Genomic DNA, 24,671 nt, shown 5'->3' with positions numbered 1-24,671 from the left:
AGATGCTCACTGTAGGTATTTTTTTTTTTACTCTCACCTGATTGTTGTAAATCTGACAAAGAAGCTGCTTAAACTGTTTTCCCTGTTCCATAACACCTGTTTTATCATTAATCTTCATCTTATTAAAAAAAAAACAAGTCTACTGTGGAGAAAGTAATTTGGAATGTAATGAACACATTAAACCATGGACCTGTGTGGAACGATAATTACCACATAAAAAAACATTAATAATGTATATTTGCCCCAGCTCATTTTACATATATTTTAATGCTACATGTTTCTTCTGCCACACTTTCCATGATTCAACACTTCAGAACCCAGAAGTCACAAAGCCTCTGCAGAGGGAAGGCTCAGTCATAGGTAGCTACTTACTGCAGGACGAGCCGGTCAAAAGGTTTGTACCGTGAATTCAGCACGTTTAAGTTTGCAGTAATGAGACAGAAAATAACTTTTTATTTTATATGTGTTGGTTTTAAAGACGGCCAAGCTCTGCTGAAGAGTTGGAGCTGACCAAAAACACAAAGCTCACAGACTCTGCCGAGACGCTCCGCCCGTCATGTATAGATGAAAGTGTTGAGCAGATGCACACTCAGGTGGGCAAAAATCTTAATCATCAACACGGACTCTCTTAAAGACCTCAAGATAACGCTGAATTATCAGGCAAAGCAAAAATGTTAAGTTTGGTCCCCTTTATTTAAATTGTAGAGTAAAGCCGTCGGTCCTCAGCGAGTGTTTAAGGTGGTGTTTCTGGGGAACTCGGGGGTTGGTAAGAGCTCCTTCATCCACCACTGCTGCATGGGACGGTTCCACAGGAACATGAGCTCTACTGTCGGTAAGGTTTTCTGCATTATCGTAGAAACATGAGCAATCTGGTCACAGATGTGTCTAGACTTTAAAATAACCTCTAAAAGATCACAGCTACATAAACTCACCATTATTGAATACTGGTGTTAAAGGAATGGAATGAATAAGCATCCGTTTTTAACATCTTAAAACAGCCCAAGGTTTAAAGTGACAAAGTGTCTGATTCTTGACTTGGTTCTGATCTGACAGGGTCGATTTACAAAGCCAGAAATCTCAAATTATGAAGCGGCGCAGCTCAGAGAGGCCTCAGCTTGCATCAGACTAGTTGTTGATATTGTGACCTGCTGCGAGGGAGACGGGGAAGTGTCCACTGCTCGGGATAAGTTTGTAGCAGTTCCTTTATGAACCGAATGCTCACTGCAGAGTTAAAACAGCTCCAGGTTTCAGTCTCGTTAGAATCCAGCTCTGAGTGACTTCACATGAAAAGAAACAGTTTGAAACACTTTTGACTGGAACTGTTTTTTGTACTGGTCAAGGTTGAAAACCTTTGGTTTTAACCAGTGGTGAAGGGATAAATGATCATCATCCATCCATCCATCCATCCGCCCGTCCATCCATCCATCCATCATCTTTACCCGCTTTTTCCTTTTCGCGTCACGAAGGTCACTGGTGCCCATGACCAGCAGTCACTGTGAGAGGCGGGGGACACCCTGGACACGTCTCCAGTCCATCATAGGGACGCTCACTCACACCTAGGGACAATTTAGAGTCAATCAGCCTAACATGCATGTTTTTGGTTTGTTGGAGGAAACCGGAGTACCCAGAAAAAACGCACGCATGCACGGAGAAAACATGCAAACTCCACCCAGAAAAGCCCCCGGAATTGCCGACCTTCTTGTTGAGAGGCAACAGCTCTACCAACTGCACCACCGTGCTGCCTTGGCTGTACTCCTCTTGTTAAAATTTCCTCACAGCACCATCTTATAAGCTATAAGTCTATAACTATACTCAGAGCATGTCAGACTATTCTGCCATACTGAGTTGATCTAAAGAAGCATGGCTGTGTCTTGACTTAACATCAGTAAATTAGAATCAATATGAAGTTTGTGCTTCATTTAGAGAGTGCTGGGAAATGGACATCTTACCCTTCCAACATTTGGTAAATATTTTTTGAGGACAGATAAATTGTGAGACACTGTGATGGATGGGTGACCTGTCCAGGGTGTGCCCCACCTCTTGCTTAATGGCTGTTGGAGAAAAACATGACCAAACCACCATGTTTTGGGATTCATTTTAGAGGTGGGCTCCATGCAGCCTATAAAGACGACATGAATCAAAGAATCATCAGTAACTTCATGTCATTTGCATTCTTTGCCTCAGAACTGTTTAGTTTTTGACAACACTGCATGCCAATGAAATTAATTATCCCAAAGCTGTGCTAAAAATAATGTCTTTATTAAGACTTTTCGTTTGTATTTGTTTTTTGTAATTATACGAAGCCAAATATAAAATGTAATTTTATTATTTTCAGGTGTAGATTTTCAAATGAGGACTTTAGTTTTGAACTCCACCACCGTCACCCTGCAGCTCTGGGACACTGCAGGGCAGGAGAGGTAAGACATGTGGCTTTACGTTCAAATATGTCTTGTTTTCTCTTTTAAACTATACTTTTCCTGAGGAGTATTGTAAATGTTGTTTTGCTCTGTTTACTCATATTTTGCTCCAGGTATCGCAGTATCACTGAGCAATACTATCGAAGGGCTGATGGCGTCCTCACCATGTATGACGTAACTCATTCCGCCTCCTTCACTGCGGTGAGGGAATGGATAGACTCTGTCAAGGTAAGCTGGTTATCATGCAAAACTGTGATTTGAATGAACATGCAGATCACTGGAAAATGCACAGTGGGAATCCCTCTAGACACATAATGAGGATTCAGTTTTAAAGTTTAAAAATAATCTACTTTTCATTTTGTTCTGAGTGTTTTACACAAAGGGCAGACAGCCTAATAGCATCTACTGCTGTATCTACAGTAAAATGTGTGTACTATAATCTGCTGTGTGTGTAATCAGGAGAAGATGTGTGAAGGGACTGTGCTGATGCTGGTGGGGAACAAGCTGGACCTAGCTGACAATCACAGCAGAAAAGTGACGACAGCAGAGGGTCAGAGTCTGGCAGAGGTGAGGTTCATTTGATTATTCAAACATGTTTCTGCAGTGATTCACTCAAAACCAGTGCTAAGACATAAAAAACTCTTCGAAATGAACTTTCCTTCATCTTCTTGCTTGTGCAGCAGTACCAGGCTTTGTTTTATGAGTGCAGTGCCAAAACAGGAGAGAACATGGAAAAGCTGATAGATCACCTGGCTGGGTAGGAGGGTTTTTTAAATTGATTGGCCTACTGTCCAGATCCTACATCATGTTTCAATTTACACTAGTTTTGTCACTCAAACATCTCTAAACTCATCCTTCTGCTTTCTCAAAGGTTGCAATTGGCAGATTTAATGTCATTTCCAGAGAGCTTCTGACTCAATATTAAGTTGAATTTACTAGCTGCAGCTTAAGCCATTCTCTCATGAGAAATGCAGCACAATTTCTGAGTTTTAGACCATTTTTTGGTAACACTTTACAATAAGGTACACGCAATTTGATTAACTACTAGGGAACGCCTCAGGAACGAATCAGGAGCTAATGGGTTCTTGAGCATGTGATCAGCTGGTTTTGGTTGTCAGCAGCAAACTGGTTGATCCACTCTGAGAAGGTGCTGTTTATAAGACTGAGCTGAATACAGCACCTCAGACTGAGGAAGTCTTTCGGATGAGAGACGAAACGTTTCTACATTTTTTGTTGTTTTGCTTTGTTTTGTTCTTTGAATGTCCAGAGGACCAGATTTAACTTTTTTAGAGCTAATGGGTAGTTAACCAGTACTTACTAGGGAACACACAGCCAAGCCTTATTAGGGGATTACTGGTTTGTTACCTTGTAAATGAAGAGGAACTAATCAAGAACTAATGGGTTGTTACCAAGGAAACCAAAGAAGAACAAATCAAGAGTTAACCAGTAGTACTTACTGGGTAATGCACAGCCAAGCCTTATTAGGGGACTGCAAATAATAATGGGGTGGCTGAGGCTGAGTGGTTAGAGCAGTTGTCCTCCAATGCAAGAGTTGGGGGTTCGAATCTACCAGCAGTCAAGCATTTGAACTGCTGCATTTTGAACTGGGCCGCTCCAACCCCATGTTGATTGCGGTGCTTTATCGATCGCCCAAATCCTCCACAGGCTTCATCAGTGAACTGTCTATCTTTCTCACTGCAATACTGTTAAAATACGACCGTGTGCTGATTCTAGGGGACTTCAATGTGCCCGTCTGTTGCCCTGAAAAGCCTTTAGTTCAGGACTTTTTTAATCTGATCCACTCTTTAAACCTGGTGCAAAATGTTGTCGGCCCCACACACCATCAGGGTCACACTCTTGATATTGTTCTGTCTTGTGGTGTCTCTGTGCTAAATCTGGAAATTGGGGATGCTGTCATGTCTGATCACAAACCAATCTCATTTGTAATACCTCTTGCTCGTGTCTCTAAATCTCCCGCTCCACCCAGGACCTGTCGTATATTTAACCCTTCAACTGCTGCTCGGTTTTCCTCTGCCTTTATTACCACTGCTGCTACAACACCTGAAACCTCTGCCTGTGTCGGTGCTCAGGAGCTGCTTAGTAACCACAATGTGACTTGCACTAAGATTTTGGATCTGGTGGCCCCACTAAAAGTCAGGAAACCAAGGAGAGCCCAGTACCCATGGATGAATGAGACCACCAGGGCAGCGAGACGCCTGTGCAGGAGAGCTGAGCGCAGGTGGAAAAAGGACCATCTCCAGGTTTCTTTCAATTTGCTCAAAACCTGTTTAAAAAATTACCAGAACACTGTCAAATCTGGAAAAAAAAAAAAAAATTTCTCCCAACTCATCAACTCAAATAGACACAACCCCCGCGCCCTATTCACAACAGTAAATTCCATTCTAAATGTCCCTTCGTATTCATGTGTGGAGGCCTCTGTTGACACCTGCAATGACTTCACTAAATTCTTTGTTAACAAAGTGGAGTTTATCAGGGCCTCCATCCCCCGCTCCTTAGTCGACCCATCAGCTTTTGTTTCGTGTTCTGCTACTTTCAGGCAATTCAAACCAATCACACTCCCATTGTTAAACAAAGTTGCTGGTCACATGAAGCCATCAGGATCACCATTGGACCCCATCCCAGCAGCATTGTCCAAACAGGTTCTACCAGCGATTGGGCCTGCTGTTCTAACAATACTAAACAGTAGTATTGCTACAAGCGTGGTCCCAGAGGCGTTCAAACATGCAGTAGTCACACCGTTAATTAAGAAACCTGGTCTTGACCCTTCAGCCTGCTCAAATTACAGACCAATCTCAAAACTCCCCTTTCTGTCCAAAATCCTGGAAAAAGTAGTTTTTACTCAGTTAAATCAGTTTTTAACTGAGAACAAAATCTTTGAGGTCTTTCAGTCTGGTTTCAAGCAGCTCCACAGCACTGAAACAGCTTTGGTTAGGGTTTGTAATGACATTTTAACAGCAAATGATTCTGGTCATTTTGTGGCTCTTGTACTCCTCGATCTTACTGCCGCTTTCGATACTGTTGACCACAGTATCCTCATCTCTCGGCTTGAACACTGGGTTGGGATTACAGGTGCTGCATTAGACTGGTTCCGCTCATACCTCTCTGACAGGAGTTTTTGTGTGAAGGTGGGTAAAAATCTATCCACTTCAATGCCTCTTTCCTGCGGTGTCCCGCAGGGCTCGATTCTCGGACCCCTTCTATTTTCGCTCTATCTGCTTCCGCTGGGGTCGATCCTAAGAAAACATGGTATTCCATTCCATTGCTACGCCGATGACTGTCAGATCTACCTGCCACTGAAACCAGCCAGTGCTTGTTCCATCCACCCTCTCCTCAAATGTCTGGACGACATTAAGACATGGATGGCTTCAAATTTTCTAAGTTTTAACGACAAGAAGACTGAAGTCATTGTCTTTAGCCCTAGCTCAGCTGCTGCCTCTTATCCTGTGAACCTGGACTCCCTTCAGCCTTATCTGAAGCACTCTGTTAAAAACCTTGGAGTGGTTTTTGACTCGGATTTTAAGTTCGACAAACAGATCAGTTCGGTTCTGCAGAGAAGCTTCTTCCAACTGCGGCAGGTAGCTAAGCTCAAGCCAGTGCTGTCTAGACCCGACCTTGAGACACTAGTCCATGCATTCATCACAACCCACCTGGACTATTGTAATTCACTGTATGCTGGGGTCAGCCAGGCCTCTATCTCACGGCTACAGCTCGTCCAGAATGCTGCAGCTCGGCTTTTAACCGGTACACCGAGGTATGAGCACATCACACCAGTTCTGTCCTCCCTACACTGGCTTCCTGTGAGAACTAGGATTGATTTCAAAATTCTCCTCCTGACCTATAAGTGCCTAAATGGCCTTGCACCCATCTACCTCTCTGAGCTACTGGAACCATATGTTCCCTCTCGGGCTCTGAGATCATCCGATCAGCTGCTTTTGGTTGTTCCAAAAACACGACTGAAGCTCCGAGGAGATCGGGCGTTTTCAGTCATGGGTCCCAAACTGTGGAACAACCTACCCCCCAACATTAGGCATGCCACCTCCCTTCCTGTGTACAAATCCCTGCTAAAAACATATCTGTTCTCTCTGGCGTTTCATACTGTGTGAGTTGATTTAGTATATCTTGTTCCATGTCTTCATTTTAATGCTGTTGTTTTAATTTTTTAAGGTATATTCTTACTGCTTTTTATTTCTCAGTGTTACCCTTAGTGTTAAGCACTTTGATAACAGTCTATCTGTTTTAAATTGTGCTCTATAAATAAATATGACTTGACTTGACTTGATTTGTTCCTGCTTCATTCCTGAGGCGTTCCCTAGTAGTTAATCACATTTTGTGTACCTTATTGTAAAGTGTTACCCATTTTTTTACTTTCTGATTTAATTTACACTGAAAAATAGAAACAGGAGCAACAATTTTACTATTTTTGTGATACAATGCAGTTTCAATTCAGTTTATTTATATAACGCCAAGTCACAACAGAAGTCATCTGAGGGCACTGAACAGAAATATTTATATATATAAATAATAAGTTAACACTATTTATCTGAGGAGCTGACTGCTCTAGTAGTCTAAGCCTATAGCAGCATAAGAAGCCAACCCTATAGGATTTATCAAAAGGAAAGACTTAATCCCAGTCTTAAAACTGGACGATGTGTCAGCCTTACGGACAGTATCTGGAAGTTGGTTCTACAAGAGAGGAGCCTGATAGCTGAAAGTTCTTCCTCCCATTCTGCATTTGGAAACTCTATCCACAAGTATACTTGCAGTCTAAGAGCGAAATGCTGTGTTATGAAAATATGGAACAATAAGATCTGTAATATAAAAGCATATACTACATAAAACCAGGGCATTTTTTGCTTAATCAAACTTTTCGAGTTTTTGAGATCTTGTCAGAAAGGTGTTGTGCCTTACCATACTGAGCACAGGGGCAACTCAGGGATGTGTACTCAGTCCTTTGCCGTTTACTCTGCTGATATAACTGCACTACTAAATTTAGTACAAATCAACTAAATGTGTTTGCTAATGTTTGTTTGCAAAGCAGTCTGCTGGCTCCTCAGATAAATAAAGTTATTAACTTACTTTTATGTATGTGAATGTTTCTGTTCAGTGCCCTGAGATGACTTCTGTTGTGACTTGGTGCTGTATAAATAAACTGAATTGAAATGAATTGCTAATTATGCAACCGTGTTGGGGCTCATCAGAGCTAATGATGAAACATTGTACAGAGCAGAGGGAGAACTGTTGGTGAGATGGTTTGGAGACCAAACCAACCTATGCAACAGCCTTATTCTTTAAACAGTAAGGCTTTTGAATTTCTAATCATGCGCCAGCACAGCATTGAACAAGAGGAATGACTGACAAGAGGTCAAATTTTACTTGTTCTTGGATCTGTCAGTAATAATCCTGCTCTGAATGATTTTACTGTCAGTTCAATAAACAACAGTACGTAAGTAGTTTAATGAATATGATTGAAAATATTTCACCAGTGTTTCACTTATTCAGTTATACTGTATTGATGCATAGAGTGTAGTTTGTTTCTTACACCCTATCAAGATCAGCCGTTGAAAATATCAACTGTCGTCTCAAAGATTGTAGATTATTTTACAGATTGATCCATTAAAAATGTATTTTTGTCACTTTAGGATTCTGATGACCAAGCATGATCAACAATGTGAAGATGTGTTTTTACTGACCAAGGGCACAGCTGAAAGACGTTGCTGTACTTAAAGTAAAAAGTAGCCTGCAGACTTTTAATAAATTTTATTACTTTTGATAACTCCTTTTGTTTATTATGGCTTAACTTTGGTGTAACAAGAACCAGTGTGAATATAAAACCAGATGGGGGCAGACAAGTACGCTGTGCAGCTTGTAGTGTGAGGGGGACGTGCTGCCTGTGGAGCCAAAAGAGGACGCTCAGACGCTTGTGTGGGAGGCTCTGGGCTCTGAGCGTCAACTGAAAACCAAAGCTGTATTCTGATCACCTTCAGCAACACAGTGACCGAGGGGTCAGGGGGATCTGCAACTCTGAGGTCCATCATCTAAAATCAGGTAGGAGTATTTTGGTCTCAATGAAAAGGGAGAGCAGTGTTTTCCAAGATACAATGAGTTAAAAATAACTGTATAAGCATTAACATTAGTGCATGAAGTTAAGTTTATGTCTCTAAACAAATCTATTTTTCAATGGACGTCTGTCGTCCATTTCTTCATTGTTTAGTTTGTTTCTGCTAAGAAAGAGATACACGAGAGAGATATTATAAGCACATCCTCTTGTTTTACTCAGATTTGTGTTTTTTTCTCCATAAAATATGTTCAATTTAAGATTAAAACAAACTTCAGAATCCCAGAGTAAAATGATCAGTGTAAGTTACTGAGAGGGGGAACATGCGTCTGTCTGCTGGCTGGCATGCGACACAAGTCGTTAAGTATGTTTTCCCCACAACATATTTGATTTCATGTCTGTGCTCTTTCTGTCGCCACAGTCACACCGACTTGATGCCAGTTTAAAATAAAAGCCTTTTTGTTTCCCTTTCAGATAAATAGAATAAACAAAGATGATGTGTTTGTAGAAAAGGTTATTTATATGCTGCAGCTGAACTCCCATCAGGATCACTTTTTTTAAACCAAAGGTGGAACTAATGCAGACTGAAAGAGGAAATCTCTACATAGGCCTCAACTAACTACGCCTAATCAGATACGGTGCTCGTGTGCGAGGCTTTACCTTGACATTACGCAGAAATGGAAGGCGAAAGATGCGTGATAATGTTATCTCTTATTAAAGAAGCTGTCTTGAGAAGTGTGACCTGCTTTCTGATTGTCTTCTGTTCACTCTCCAAATCCTCTAAAGCTCATTTCTTAGTGTTTTTTAACAGTTTTTAGACTCCTAATTTGTCTTTTCTTGTCCAGAATGGAAGCTCGTGGCAAAAAAACGGACTCATGTGGGGTAATTTGTCTGAAATATGTACTCTTCCTCTTCAATATTTTATTTTGGGTAAGTTTGCATGAAGTTGTGAAAAAAAATCCTAAACTATTAAAACCTGCTTGCAAAGATATGCGGTTCACAACACAGTCACCTATCAATCTGAAGAAATATAGTCTTTTTGCAATATTTGTTCTTCATTTTGCTCGATTAATTTTAATATGTTCAAAGAATAGAAAGATCAGCTGCAAAGTGTGCACTCGGATTTAAAAGGACCAGTTTGCAAAATCGAATGTAGCTGCTTGCCTGTTGGAGGTGTTGTCTCGTTTGCAATCTGGTCATATTTTAGGAGTAATGTCTTCACTGCTTCGAATTATCTGCTGCATTCTTGATATGAGCATCTGGTCTGAATTGTGCTGATGGTGGTATGCTGTGGAAGCTTGCAGGAGGGGCCGTGCTGGCAGTGGGAGCGTGGACTCTGGTGGCAAAGAGCGACTACATCAGTTTGTTAAACTCCAACTTCTACTCAGCCTCTGCGTACATCCTGATGATCGCTGGAGTCGTCGTGATCGCGACCGGGATAATTGGATGCTGTGCCACTCTGAAGGAGATGAGAAGTCTTCTGATCGTGGTAAGGACTTTAAAACACTTGAAAACCATGTGTACCGTTTATTGCTTTGTTTTGCTTGTGCAAAGCTTGTTAGAATATTTCGAACCATAAGGCGAACTTCAAATACTTTTATTTTCTCAAAAATCGACAGCGAGCTTTATAATCAGTTGCGCCTCATGTATTAATTCTAGTTGTGCTTATTGACCTCGAACCGATTTGATGTGGTTATTGTGAATGAGCTGAATAAAGTTTGACTTGTCTGACTGTTTTGTTTCACTTAATGCGCCTTATAATCTGGTGCGCCGCACTGATATTGCGCCTTATAGTCCGAAAAATACGGTAGGTCAAATCTGAGCCTAAGACATCTTTCAGAGTCTGGCCAGTGTGTTGAGAGTTAATTTGTGGTGACCTTCTGGCTGGTCCGCATCCATTCAGTGCAGCTCCATATGTCAGGCGTGCTATCAGATAAGACAGGGAAAGTCACGCAGAGTGTGTCTTTAAGGGCTTACATTTAGAGCGCGACTCATGCCACAGGAATGAGGGGCATCAGAGGCGGCTGCTCAGACTGAAGAGAGACAGACACGTGCTGCGAGGTGATACAGGTCAACAGCAAACCTGCACAAACTGTGACATCATGGCTATTTCTAGATCCTACCACATGAAAAAAAGTAACTTCCTTTTCCACAGTTTCATTATTTGTTCTCCAGTCTCACTTTTGATTTGGCTTAGTCATCCACAAAAAGTGCCAGTGTTGAATCTATTTCAGGCTTTAATTTTGTTCACACTTTAACACATAATTGCACAGAGAACATACCATATGAATAATAGAATGTGTGTTTGTCCACTTGATCTTATTCATACTTGTATACTTTATGTTTATTCTCTGCAGTATTTGGTTTTGTTGCTGTGTATTTTCCTACTGGAAATCATTGCTGGAGTCCTGGCTTACGTTAACTACCAGGAGGTGAGGTGTTTTGTCTCCTGTTTTAACTTCTGACAGTTGGACCCGCCATCATTTTCAACACAAATTATTGATTTTGTTTTATTAAACGTCAATGAAGCATTTGCAAAGTACATACTTTTCCATTTAAGTGTGTATCATTCCACCTCATGCACTTTTAAACCTAATTCTTTACTTTCTATAATTTGTTTTAAAATATCTAACCCCCTGGGTTGCTGCATTCTGTTGTGAGATTTGCTCAGCATGCATTTCTGTGCATGTTCTCCATGTTTTCCATTCTTTTTACACCTCTTCTTTCTTCCTCCTTGTTCTCGCTGCAGTGTTTCCCTTTCTGCCACCAGGTAAATTTATGACGTGTGTTCCTCTTTTGCATCAGTTTCTTCAAAGGTTATTTACGTTAAAGATTTTATAAAATGGGGCTCTGTGGAAAGGTTATGAACAAGTATTATTTACCTCTTGTAATGAACTCTTTGCATGACCTGAGTTTAGAGAAACAGTTCAACTCTGATAGGACTGATCGGTCAACAGCTTGTCTGAGTGAGGCCAAAGCCAAAGTGCTGCTGTGTTCAAACAGCTCTAAATATTTAATATGCAAATGCTATTTTATAAATCTTTACATTCAAATAGATTTTACATTACATGGTTAGTGACAGAAATATTTCTTTATTGCAGTGGTGTCTAGCAGCTTGGGGCACTTTTTGCAAAATTTCTGCTAGAACAATTGTGTAATGTGAAAATGATAGTCGTGTAATAATTTAAAAATAATGTTTGCAAAAACTGCCATGAAAGTTCATGAGTTAGATGAAAGGGATAGCCTAGTCATTTTTGTAGTAATGCTCTGTCAAGTAGTTATCAATAATTAGGTCCTCAGTCATAGATGGCCAATGGTCAATGTGGGGCAATTGGAAAAAATAAAAATATATATTATGTATAAATATAATATATGTATATGTGTATATGGTATATATATGTATATAATGTATATCAACTATAATTCAAAGCTGACACATTCTGGTGTGAAAGAATGCTGCGTTAGCTCATTTTATCCCTCCACAGATTTGTACAGCACCATTTAATTAGTTTGCTGTTGTTTCCTCAAACATGTCCATGTTTGTTCAGCTATTATCCTAACCTGGACAAAGATTCAACAAATCATTTAAAATTGAACTCCACTTATCCGATCTGAGGTTGTTTTAAGAGCTATCTACATTATGTAAGCTAATAATTGTTCAAAACGTTTCCAAAACCCCCCAGTTTAGCTTTAATTTGTTGGTCTTTGCATTTTGTGAGTTAAGCAACATATTTTCATTTTAACCAGTGAGCTAATGTAAAAACTGCTCTGGCGAGTCAGAAACCGTGGTCTGAGAATCTGTGGCCTTATATTTTTAATTATGTGTGGGCAAATGCTCAGGTAGACAGGAATGTTACAGGGGAGGAAAGAAACTTGACCTGAGGCTAGTTTTATTTGAGGGAGGGATAGTTTCTGATGTTTCTTTTGGCTCAGCTGAATTGCTTCTTCTGCTTCACAGCTGGATGAGGAGCAGAATCTAAAGGAAACTATGCAGCAGAAATACCATCAGCCAGGAGAGGAGAGCATCACGCAGGCTGTTGACAAGCTACACCAGGAAGTGTGGAAGAGGATGCACGATTCTGTCATAATTACAGAAAATTTGGTCAAATGAAACACAGTAGTCCATTCGTTATCTTTCCTCCCCTGCAGTTTAAATGCTGTGGAAGTCACAACTACTCAGACTGGAAAGACAGTGTATGGATCCAGAAACCAGAGAATAAGCGGCTTGTTCCTGATAGCTGCTGTAAAACTCCCAGTGAGCTCTGCGGCCGCAGGGACCATCCATCCAACATCTACAAAGTGGAGGTACAGGAGCTCTTCATCAGTTCTCCATGGCTGATTTTTTTTTTTTCAGTTCAACATTTTTATTTTATCCTTTGCACTATGCCTCAGGGAGGATGCATCATGAAATTAGAGCACTTCATCCAGAGTCAGTTATATATTCTTGGTGTGGTGGGTGTTGGGATTGCATTTCTACAGGTGAAGATTTAATCACTGACCAAAGCACAGAACAACATGATTCTCAGTTTTCAATACAATGAACTAACAAGTTATTTAATTCTGTTTTCTTTCAGCTCGTGGGGATGATGTTCACTTGCTGCCTTTATCGAAACCTGAAAGAAGATCCATACTGATTTTGAAGCATCTTTAAAATCAAGTTGTTAACTTTAAAACTTTTTATTGGATGTTTCTATGACACTTACCCACAATGATGCTGTACAGATGACTCCAAATATGACAGAATAAAATAACAAAACACTAAAGAGACCATAACGCTGCAGGACAGCACTAATCTTATCTTCACAGAGAATTCCACTCATGTTTCATTTTATAACAAAGAGACGACAGGTGAGCACTTCTAACCAAGAACACCTGCAAAAAGGCAGAAAAATCTGAATTGGCTTTGGAAAGGTTTGCAGACCTACATTTTATGCAACATAAGTTAATTACTTAGGCTACAATTTAACTGTTTTAAGTTTGTAAAAATGCGAATAACACACGTCCTGTTGTTCTGGTCATTGAATCGTTCAGAAATGTGCATTTTGGTTGGAACTTTTATTGTGAAAATATTCAAGCGGATGTTGCTGTCAGCTGACTGAACTTCCTGCTAGCGTCGTGTTGTAGCTTCTCATTCATTGTAAGCTAAACTTTAATAGCATGTCTGCGAAACCAACTTGTTTAATAGTGGCGAGCGCTTCTCCTCAAGGTGAGACAAATATATGTTCGATAATAAACAAAATATTTGTTAAAGCGGCCTGTTCTGTTATTTATTATTGCGAGCTGTTGTTCATCTTCTTTGATGGTTTGTGTCGATCATTGCTGTTTTTATTCACTCAGGGGTGTCAGCCAAATCTTTTCTTCAGTGCTTCAGTCTTTGTAGCACAGCGTTTAATCTCCAGGTGGCCACGCCAGGGGTAAGAGTTTTTATCTTGAAAACAAAAGCAGGAAATGGCCGTTAAATTAAAGGCTGTCTGTGACGTCAGCACGTTGTTCTGTTTTTACGTGACAAAAATATAATGTATGAAAACGATGTGCATCACTCAAGCTGTTGATACAGCCTTTTCTGGTATAAGTACTTGACATTAAACGTTTGCTAATGTGAATTATTTCCTCCTGGAATCCTTTTCACGAGGCTTAGAAGTGAATTTAAATATGTTGATTAGACAGATCCTCAAGGCAAAAAGTTTCTTCTAACTTGTTTATGCTGATACATTAATTTTTAACTTTATTTGGGATAATTAAATCTTAATAAAAACATACATATGAACAAACTCCCGAAAGTGGGATCAATGTCTTAGATTTTCTCATTTCAAAACGGCATGTTTAAAATGAAATACTTCAAAAACCTGCTTCAAGCTCCACTTCATTTAGAGCGTTATACCAGTACACAGGCTTCAAGCAGGTTTGCTCGCTGTGGCGAGCCCTGAAGAAGAGAGCAGCCGAAAAGAAAAGATAATATCACTGCACAAATGTGGATAACTTAGTTGGCACCTTTCCATAATAATAAAAAACACAAGCGACTCAAGTGATGCAACTGGCGAGAGCTCCAGTTTTGTCTCATCAGTTTAGGGCTCGTCAACATGCGTTGTGGTAAATTCCAGTTGAGGCTTCATGTTTTTTCTGTCAGTAGTGGAGCTCCTGGGTTGTTTTCCACAGAGCCAATTAATATTGTGATCAGGAAGTGGCACAGCCTAAATGGTTTTGGATGGTTTCCTTTTTTCTACCATTCTCACTTTCCAACAGATCAACGTGGGGCTGCATTTCCTCTTGCAGCCATGTCTGGCTACAGTCCCATATGAACCTTGCACTTTTTAATAATATGGTCAGCTGTGGTGACAGGAACATGATGCTGCCTGGAGATGGTTTTGTAGCTTTTATCTTTAACATGGATATCAATAATCTTCCTGCGCTCCTCAAAAACGTGTCCAAGCTTTTTGAGGCATTCAGTCTGTTTAAAGGGAGCGAACGTGCCACTGCGTAGTAGCTTGGTGTGATCGTTCCCTTTAAATAGTCTGAATGGCCCATGAAAAGATTATAGGCACTTGTGATGATTATTAAGGTCAAACGGTTTCAAACATGGCTGTAATGCAAATATTAATCATCTCTATGGGTTCCAACAAATATGGTAATACTGGTGAACAATTCTTTAAAAAAAAATACATTTTTTGTTTACTTCCTAACATTGTGCGTGCAGATATACTTGAAAAATTGTTTATAGTTGAATCATTTTTCACGAATGAAACAGTTTCAGTTAACGCACCAACAAATGTATCTGCATATTTTAATATGAATGCATTCAGCTTTCATCTTTAAGATCCTACTTGAACTACTCATTTTAACTAAAGTGTAAACTCTCACCTCCTGTTTAGGCACATTTAGACTCCGATTCACTTGTTGCCCTTTCACAAGTTCTTGTTGCTAAATGTGTTGTTTTTTTGATGCTGTTACCAGAGGAGAGTTGTAATTTTATCATCTGTACCTGAAGGTAAAGACTTCATTAACACACGTTTGATTCAGAACCATCTATTTACTCCTCTGACTGTTGTCTGGTCTGCATAAAAGCACCCAACAAGAACACAAGAACCATTGTTCTGAGAGAGAGATGGTTTTTTTCCACCATCTTTTAGTTCAGCATTCAAGAAGACATCAGTCAGAAATGGTCTTGGCTGTTTCTGAGCTAACATCTGTAAATAAACAAAACCAGGGAGACATTCTTAACATTATTTACAATTGTTACCCCTTTAAAACGGTCCTAATCAATCAATTAAAAATGGCAACGAGATCCTTTTATACACGTTCTTTAGAGACCATCATGAAACGTTACAACTCTTGTTGGACTGTACAAGATTTTAAACTTTTTCCGTAGAAAAGATCATCTTTTTATTGACAGATAAACATGTTTTGTATGAAGAAGCCATAATAATATAAAAGGGTTCTGCAATGGTGATCATTTAAAAATTATAGCAGATACATTCATATTTACATTTTGGCATCAAAAACCCAGTGGTAAGTGAATTTTAACATTTACTTGAAGCTCAGTTGTAAATCTGTTAATAATAATTAGGGATGCACAATTTTATCGGCATGGTATTGGTCAATATTAGTAATTTCCATGGTAACCGTTGCAACTACAGAACTAACAAAGTGTAATTTAAATAGATGGTAATAGTTTTACAAAATTTCCTATTTTTAATCAGAAACATTCAGTAACTTCTAAAGGTTCATCTGTATGTGAACCTACTTATTACCTCCACGTACAAAGATTTAAGTTGAATGTTAAAATAAAATTTAAAAAAAGCTTTTTACTGGACAACTTTTTAAAATCTAGATTTGCATGTGTGTGCTTCAGATTTGAACATCCCAGTGTGGAACAACTTGGTTCATTCTGTTTCCCATAATTGTCAACAGAATTTAAAAATATGCAATTAATTTCTAATTTCATTGTATCCCAAGTGAGACACAGCATCTCACGTAGTCTACACCAGGCTTTAAATTATTTTCTTTGATGAATTTGTCAAGGACAGTTATTTTAAACAGACTGCAGCCTTAAAGTCACGCAGTTTGAATTAAAGAGGCCGTTTATTGAAAGTAGTTCCAGTTCATGTCCTGGTGCCTCGTCAGTGTTTCACCATGAGTTTGTTCTGGACTGCAGGGAAAGACCATCGACTTTGTTGGAGTGGATGAAAGCACGGCTCGATGGGTGCAGGACTTCAACGTAAAATCCTACGCAACACCAGCCAAACTCGAATCCATAGATGGTGAGTTTAATTATTTAATCGTCATGTAGCCATTTTATTTATGGCTTTGGCTCAGAAACATCTCTCACCTTTTTAAGGAGCCAGATATCAGGCGCTGCTCATCCCAGACTGCCCCGGTGCGCTGCACGACCTGGCCAGCAGCGGCTCTCTGCACCGCATTCTTACGCAGTTCATCTCTCAGCAAAGTGAGTTTAAGACGCATTTCAAACCCTCTACATCTTTTGTAGCTACATAAATGTAGTTGTTCTCCCTCGTCTTATTTTGCAGAGGCGGTATGTGCCGTGGGTCAGGGCGTGTCAGCTCTGTGCTGTGCCACAGATGGGCAGAGGTGGATTTTCAGCGGTTACAGCTTAACCGGGGTCAGTGAATACGCCTCTAGATGTTTATCCAGGCCTTCACTCTACTTATTAACAGTAACCGTTCCTCGATAGCCGTCGGTGTTCGAACTGGTGCGGAAGCCCGACTTTGCCAATCTGCCTCTGATTGTTGAAGATTTTGTAAAAGACAGCGGTGGGTCGTACACAGGTGAGCTAACCCACACATACTGTATATAAATACGCAAAATGAAAGTTTCTCAGATCAGCTGTTTATCTTTGCCTTTCAGCAAGTGAAGAAGACGCCGTCCATGTGGTCATAGACAGACACCTAGTAACTGGACAGAACATGCAGTCAACGTCCCTCGCTGTGAATAATCTAATCTTGCTTTGTAACGCAAAATAAATGTTTTTGTACAACTCTTATTCTCAAGAAATACTGGATGATGATTTGTCAGATGTTTGAGACTGTAAATACATTATATTTATCATTATTGTTGAATAAAATGTTACACAATCTGTAATATTGGTAAGTAATAAATCATTAGTGAAGTTTTTTTTTTTCTCTAGCAATTACATCTGAATCCAAAAAGTATGACCACACACAAACAAACCCCTTTTATTTTTATTTTTTGGCTGAATGTAGATGCGCTGTTACACTTTAATCTGTACAAATCACAAGCTCAGCGTCAAATAACCCAAACTCAAGAACAAAGTACCTTTTTTTTTTTTAACGACTTCCCCTTCATTCACCCAGACGAGATTTCTCAACACATTCACGACCCAAACAAGTTAAATATTAACCAAACTGTGTCGATGCTTCACTAAAGATCGTTTCTGTTCAAAAAAAGAAAAAATGCAATCGAGATGAATTAATGTGCTGCTTTTACTGAGAAGTCCAACACTTATAGGAGGTCATAGAAATAATCCAGTCCTTGTCCCAGTTCCCATAAAGAAAGGCCTGTTCCCAGTTCAGTGGCCAAAGAGATCCTCAGGTAGATGGACTGCAAAAATAAATAGAATATTATTGTTTTTCATCTAGTGTAGATATTAATACTCATTATTGTTTGAAGTTTTAATGAGTTTTACCTTCAGTGATGGATAGTACACTACATGCTTGACTGCGTTGTTTCTAACATGAAAGAAGGGAACAGATCTTTGTTTAGAAACACTGAGTAAATTTAAACCCTTTTTTTTTTTTAATGTCTTAGTAAACTCGTACCTTTTATAACTGAAGTAATGTTCGGCTGAATGTTCGTCCCAAAGAATTTTGGGCCTATTTTCTCTCAAAATCTCGATGTACCTACAGAAAACCACAGACAAACGGGAAGCGTCAGAACATCCTAAAAGCTCGTCTCACATTCAAGTCTGCATTTATTCCTAATTATTCCAAATTTTTACTTTCGTTGTTTATTTAGTCATGATTTTTTTTGTTATGTACAAATAGTTTTTAAATTGTGAGTTTAGACACGTTTTTTTTGTTTTGTTTGCAGGACATTTCTCTTTACTATTCATCTGTTTCTGAGGTTGATTCAAAGACAGAACGGATTATTTGGGTCTCGCTCCGTGCAGCTGAATCTTGACTGCAGACAGGTCGAGCACCAGGTTTTGACAGGAAACGAGTCAAAGAGGCTTTTCTGAGCACGCACTATGGGACAAATTAGCGTTCAATGATTGCACAATACTTTGTGCAAACAACCCAAACAAGAGATGATTTTAAAGATGCAAAAGATTTTCTCCAGGCATGTCTACAAAAGGAAGTGTTGCACTTGCAACACAACCATAGCAGTGAAACCTAATTTTGCTCTGCAGAGAGTGGTGAAGGCTGCACAGAAGACTTGGAATCAGTCTCCCCACCATCACAAACATCTACACCTCCAGATGCAGGAAGAGGACCACCGGCATCATGAAGGACCCCACTCACCCAGCACACACACTTTTTGCCCCACTCCCCTCAGGAAGGAGCATTAAGTGTAGAACCACTAGACTGAGGAACAGCTTCTACCCTGAGGCTGTTAGACTCATGAATCTCTAACCAGAAACACTGTAATGCCACTTTAATTGGTGACACTTTATTTGTGCTGCTGAGTTTAAGCTGCTGTATTCTATTCATATACCCATCTGCTCAAAGTTCAGGCTGCTGCTTTATACTGTATTACTTTACATTATTAGTGTTTACTACTAGCATATATTAATGTTTTAAATAATGTTCTATTTGTTTAAATTGTTATTTAAACTTTTCATCTTGTCAGTTACACAATTTAAACAAAATTTGTGACCATTCATTTCAATCGAAAATAGTTTCTGAATTGAAAATTGATTCTGAATTGAATGGTTGCACACACACAAAAAAAAAATCTGAATCGAATTGACAGACACAGAGATTCGCACCCCTACTGATAATCCATGCAGCTGTATCCATCTGCTCACAACAGACTCATGTTCTGGCTGCTGTTTATTTTATATTATTAGTGTTTAGCATATATCTTAGATTCTTGTACACAGTTTATTTTATACTTTATATTTTTGCTATGGGCAGCACGGTGGCGCAACTGGTAGAGCTGCTGCCTCTCAGCGAGCAGGTTCCTGGTTCAAACCCCGGTCCAGGAGCCTTTCTGGGTGGAGTTTGCATGTTCTCTCCGTGCATGCGTGGGTTTTCTCTGGGTACTCCGGTTTCCTCCCACAGACCAAAAACATGCATGTTAGGCTGATTGGTAACTAAATTGTCCCTAGGTGTGAGTGAGAGAGTGAATGGTTGTTTGTCTCGTTTGTCTCTATGTGTCCCTGTGATGGACTTGCGACCCGTCCAGGGTGTACCCCGCCCCTCGCACAGTGATTGCTGGACATGGGCACCAGCGACCCCCGTGACCCAAAATGGAATAAGCGGGTAAAGAAAATGGATGGATGGATATTTTTGCTATATTTGGGTGTAATTGGAGCCTTACCTCATGTACCACATGAGATGAATGACAACAAAGAACCTTGAACTGTGGTATCGATTATACAAGTGCCTTGTGAAAGTATTCGGCTCCCTTGAACTTTTCAACCTTTTGCCACATTTCAGGCTTCAAACATAAAGATATAAAATTTAAATTTTTTGTGAAGAATCAACAACAAGTGGGACACAATCGTGAAGTGGAATGAAATTTATTGGATGTGTCAAACTTTTTTAACAAATAAAAAACTGAAAAGTGGGCGTGCAATATTATTGGGCCCTCTTGCGTTAATACTTTGTAGCGCCGCCTTTTGCTGCAGTTCCAGCTGCAAGTCTCTTGGGGTTTGTCTCTATCAGTTTTGCACATGGAGACACTGAAATTCTTGCCCATTCTTCTTTGCAAAACAGCTCGAGCTCAGTGAGGTTGGATGGAGAGCGTTTGTGAACAGCAGTCTTCAGCTCTTTCCACAGATTCTCGATTGGATTCAGGTCTGGACTTTGACTTGGCCATTCCAACACCTGGATACATTTATTTGTGAACCATTCCATTGTAGACTTGTCTTTATGTTTTGATCATTGTCTTGTTGGAAGATAAATCTCTGTCCCAGTCTCAGGTCTCTTGCAGACTCAAACAGGTTTTCTTCCAGAATGGTCCTGTATTTGGCCCCATCCATCTTCCCATCAATTCTGACCATCTTCCCTGTCCCTGCTGATGAAAAGCAGGCCCAAACCATGATGCTGCCACCACCATGTTTGACAGTGGGGATGGTGTGTTCAGGGTGATGAGCTGTGTTGCTTTTACGCCAAACATATCGTTTTGCATTGTTGGATTTTGGTTTCATGTGACCAGAGCACCTTCTTCCACATGTTTGGTGTGTCTCCCAGGTGACAAACTTTAAACAACACTTTTTACGGATGACTTTGAGAAATGTCTTTCTTCTTGCCACTCTTCCATAAAGGCCAGATTTGTGCAGTGTACCACTGATTGTTGTCCTATGGACAGACTCTCCCACCTCAGCTGTAGATCTCTGCAGTTCATCCAGAGTGATCATGGGCCTCTTGGCTGCATCTCTGATCAGTCTTCTCCTTGTTCCAGATGAAAGTTTAGAGGGACGGCCGGGTCTTGGTAGATCTGCAGTGGTCTGATACTCCTTCCATTTCAATATGATTGCTTGCACAGTGCTCCTTGGGATGTTTAAAGCTTGGGAAATCTTTGTGTATCCAAATCCGCCTTTAAACTTCTCCACAACAGTATATCGGACCTGCCTGGTGTGTTCCTTGGTCTTCATGATGCTCTCTGTGCTTTGAACAGAACCCTGAGACTATCACAGAGCAGGTGCATTTATACGGAGACTTGATTACACACAGGTGGATTCTATTTATCATCATCAGTCATTTGGGACAACATTGGATCATTCATAGATCCTCACTGAACTTCTGGAGTGAGTTTGCTGCTCTGAAAGTAAAGGGACCGAACAATATTGCACTCCCCACTTTTCAGTTTTTTATTTGTTAAAAAAGTTTGACACATCCAATAAATTTCATTCCACTTCACGATTGTGTCTCACTTGTTGTTGATTCTTCACAAAAAAAATTAATTTTATATCTTTATGTTTGAAGCCTGAAATGTGGCAAAAGTTTGAAAAGTTCAAGGGGGCCGAATACTTTCGCATGGCACTGTACATTAAATGTTAAATGAGTGAACAAGAAAAGGACTTTGGAGACACAGTATATTTATGTAATGCCATATCAACCCCCCCCGATTGAAACTTATTGAAGCTAAAATTGATGAAACAAATCTTTTGTACCACATGCAAAGTATTTGCAGTTTTGTCTCACCTCCCCCCCAGGACGGGCTCGGTTCCGTGGCTCGCGAAATCAAGTCCGTACAAATTGAGTCCGAGCAGGATCTTCTGTCTCCACTGACTGCTGGGAGCCAGCTGAACAACACATTCTCTGACCCAGGGGAGGGGGGCGCTCGGTCCAGATCTGTTCAAACAATAAGACAAGCAGAACATTATCTGCTTTAAATTTTCTTGTCGTCTGTCGATTATTCCTGCTCGAACGTTAAGAAAATCAGTCGGCGCGCTCACCTGGGGCCACTGGAGTAGTCGTACGTCATCAGGCTGAAGCCATCAACAACTGGAGCCAGCTCCTCAAACTCCTCCCTGCCAAACATCCCCGGCTGTCCGGTACTGATGATGATGAGAAGAATATTTTTATTAATCGGCACAGATCACTGTGATTCTTTAATATAAATATGTTTAATTAACATCTTTCACCTCGTCACAGCCGGTGGAATAACGAGAATGCAGTCTAACTTTTTAGCTTTCAAACTCTCACATATGTGCTTCACCAAATGCACCAGCTCCCTAAATGTGGGAAAATATACACGTTTAAATTTTTTATTCACCTCTGATAAAAAATATATATCCAACACTGATTTGAAGAAGAAAAAAAAAAAAACTCACTTTCTCTTGTTGCCTCCGAGCTGGCTCCAGAGCTCCAAGGTAAACCCATCGAATCCTTCGGTCTGAAAGGCCACAGCTTCCTCGTCAGTTATCGAGCAAACGCAACGATTGAAGGGAGTTGAAGATAAACACGACACCTAATTACCTTTGCAACATCCACCAGCTCACTCGCCAGCTCCTCGATTTCATCTTCACTCCCCAGCACGCTCATGTAGTCCTGATAGGACCAGCCGTCAAACAAGAGCCGAGGCACTGGGGATAAAAGCGTTACAACAATAATGAAGATTCATCTGCCGACACTGATCCACAGTGACAGACATTACTCACCCAGACGGACTTTTTTGTTTGACTTGCGTACTGCTTTGACCCAACCTGCAAAGAAACAAAGCTTTAAAGTCCCCTCATGTAAAACATGACTTGTGCTTTGACTGTAAATGAAGTGGCTCATCTACCAGAGTCGTGATCGTGGAGTCCCGTAACGTCGAAGGTTTCAGGAGCCCGTCGACGGAGCTGAAGCCAAACTGGGGAGACCGACGTCATTTTGGAGCCAAACATCTTGGCAACGTCGTATCCGTGGGAATTCCACTGCAGGGCGGAGAAAAAAAAGACTAAATACTGCATCAAGACACAGATCTAAGTTACGAACCTGCTCTTACGCAAGGTTGATTTGATGCCAGTTGTTAAATATTATTAATGTCGCTTAACAAGTGTTACAAGTTTGTAACAATCTGATTTAAATTTCATAACTATACAAGAAACTGGATGCAACTAGAAAAAAATTCTGCAAAAAAAAAAAAAAAAACATGAGTATGAAATGAAAACTAGTTTTATTGGCATTTTTTTTTACTATCCTTCAGCAGACATGTACGTCTGTAAGCACAGTACACATAGTACTACTAGTATTAGCTGTGGTAGCGATACTGCTAGTACAAGATCAGAATAGAAGAGAACAGAATAAAATGAAACATTAAAATGACGCAAAAATGCCAATTCTCGTTAAATAAAATAAATAAATTGAGTGGATATATTTTAAGATAAGAAAACACCAATAGTTAAAGCCTGTTTATATAATTTTATTCCATTTATTTTTTCAATTTATATGCTTTCTTTTATTGTCTACTGCTGTCATCGCTCTTTGTTAAAGAACAGGTCTCTCTTGTAAATGAGTCCTCGAGGTTCAATGAGACTAACCTGTATAAATAAAGGTGGAATTAAAAAATATATATAAAACGCCACAGGAGAAACTAGCTGGATGTCATTAGTGTGCACTTCATGCTCACTAATTATTAGATCTGGTCCTAGTGGATTTACAGAAAACCAGTTTAACAACAGATTATAGTTTTATTAAAGCATGTATGTGTTAATTTACTTTAAAATACAATCAGATGAGATGCAAATAGTGGCTTTTTTTTTTTGCAACTCGCAAAAAAAAACAACATAGTGCTTATTATTAGATCATGAGGTTAGAAGTCAAGTTTGCATTGAAACAAATGTAAAAATCAAAGCTGTCCTTGAACTGCATCATTGCCAACAGAAGCTGAGCAACACAGACTGTAAGAAGACCAGACTCACTGGTGTGACGTATCCAAGAACAGCTCCTTGAAATGTCTTCTGGATGTCAGCACTGTGCCTCTTCTCCTCCTTCACGACGTCTTTCCATTGCAGGTCTGAGACAACAAGACCTCTCTCCATCACAGACAGCTCAGCTGGAGATGTCTAAACAGCAGCAAGGTGCAGGTTAAGCGCAGCCTCCGTGCACGAGCAGGTCGCAGCAGCTGTCACTCACCTCAGCTTCAGCTTTGTGGGACTTCTTCGCGTCTGTTTTGGAAAGAGTGGCGCTGACCAGCCACCAGGACGAGACCACATGCAGCAGTAATAACGCGGCTTTCATTTCCAAGAAGTCAGCGAAAACGAACAAATGAAGACTAAAATGTGTGACTGCTGGTTTCCTGCAGAGGCTGTGCGCTTCCTTCCTTCCTGACTGAGATGTGGCAGATTAAACGCCAACATATCCCGAACTGAATTCACACGGCGGCGTCCACTTTAAAGTCATACAGCAAAGATATTTGATAATAATAATGATTTAAAAAGCAGCTTTGACTGTCAGTGGTTGTGTTAGAAAACTTAGGCCAGCGTTGTTGGACTGGAGGAGCGTCGAGGAAATGTACGTCACTTCCGTGTTTGGATTGTTTTCAAAATA

At 40.1% G+C, this 24,671-nt stretch overlaps 4 protein-coding genes across 4 annotated transcripts; 3 read left to right on the top strand and 1 right to left on the bottom strand.

Annotated features, from left to right (window-relative positions):
• The first annotated feature begins 2 nt into the window (after positions 1-2).
• On the top strand, positions 3-3,178 carry LOC119416457 (ras-related protein Rab-6.2-like). The gene is made up of 8 exons (XM_037683691.1): positions 3-11; positions 315-394; positions 479-593; positions 706-832; positions 2,336-2,417; positions 2,531-2,645; positions 2,877-2,984; positions 3,098-3,178. Exons 1-8 carry the CDS (start codon positions 3-5, stop codon positions 3,176-3,178), a joined length of 717 nt encoding a protein of 238 aa, XP_037539619.1.
• A 5,242-nt stretch (positions 3,179-8,420) lies between these two features.
• On the top strand, positions 8,421-13,374 carry cd151 (CD151 molecule). The gene is made up of 8 exons (XM_037682950.1): positions 8,421-8,483; positions 9,339-9,423; positions 9,791-9,982; positions 10,851-10,925; positions 12,452-12,550; positions 12,643-12,798; positions 12,886-12,972; positions 13,068-13,374. The coding sequence occupies exons 2-8, from the start codon at positions 9,340-9,342 to the stop codon at positions 13,125-13,127; spliced, it is 753 nt and encodes a 250-aa protein (XP_037538878.1). The 5' UTR covers positions 8,421-8,483; position 9,339; the 3' UTR covers positions 13,128-13,374.
• A 208-nt stretch (positions 13,375-13,582) lies between these two features.
• Positions 13,583-17,491, top strand: gatd1 (glutamine amidotransferase class 1 domain containing 1). The gene is made up of 7 exons (XM_037682949.1): positions 13,583-13,699; positions 13,831-13,907; positions 16,646-16,751; positions 16,829-16,936; positions 17,019-17,110; positions 17,183-17,276; positions 17,356-17,491. Exons 1-7 carry the CDS (start codon positions 13,651-13,653, stop codon positions 17,469-17,471), a joined length of 642 nt encoding a protein of 213 aa, XP_037538877.1. The 5' UTR covers positions 13,583-13,650; the 3' UTR covers positions 17,472-17,491.
• A 192-nt stretch (positions 17,492-17,683) lies between these two features.
• Positions 17,684-24,649, bottom strand: chid1 (chitinase domain containing 1). The gene is made up of 12 exons (XM_037682947.1): positions 24,258-24,649; positions 24,044-24,187; positions 22,924-23,056; positions 22,799-22,843; positions 22,617-22,723; positions 22,472-22,533; positions 22,283-22,372; positions 22,094-22,195; positions 21,840-21,989; positions 18,288-18,368; positions 18,155-18,197; positions 17,684-18,069 (listed from the first exon to the last, which is right to left on the bottom strand). Exons 1-12 carry the CDS (start codon positions 24,360-24,362, stop codon positions 17,971-17,973), a joined length of 1,161 nt encoding a protein of 386 aa, XP_037538875.1. The 5' UTR covers positions 24,363-24,649; the 3' UTR covers positions 17,684-17,970.
• Positions 24,650-24,671: the final 22 nt, after the last annotated feature.

Source organism: Nematolebias whitei, chromosome 10 (genome assembly GCF_014905685.2).
Source record: "Nematolebias whitei isolate Nwh7 chromosome 10, NemWhi1, whole genome shotgun sequence".
Classification (NCBI taxonomy): Eukaryota; Metazoa; Chordata; class Actinopteri; order Cyprinodontiformes; family Rivulidae; genus Nematolebias; species Nematolebias whitei.
Note: the sequence above shows the minus strand (reverse complement) of the source record. Positions and strands in the feature narration are given on the sequence as shown.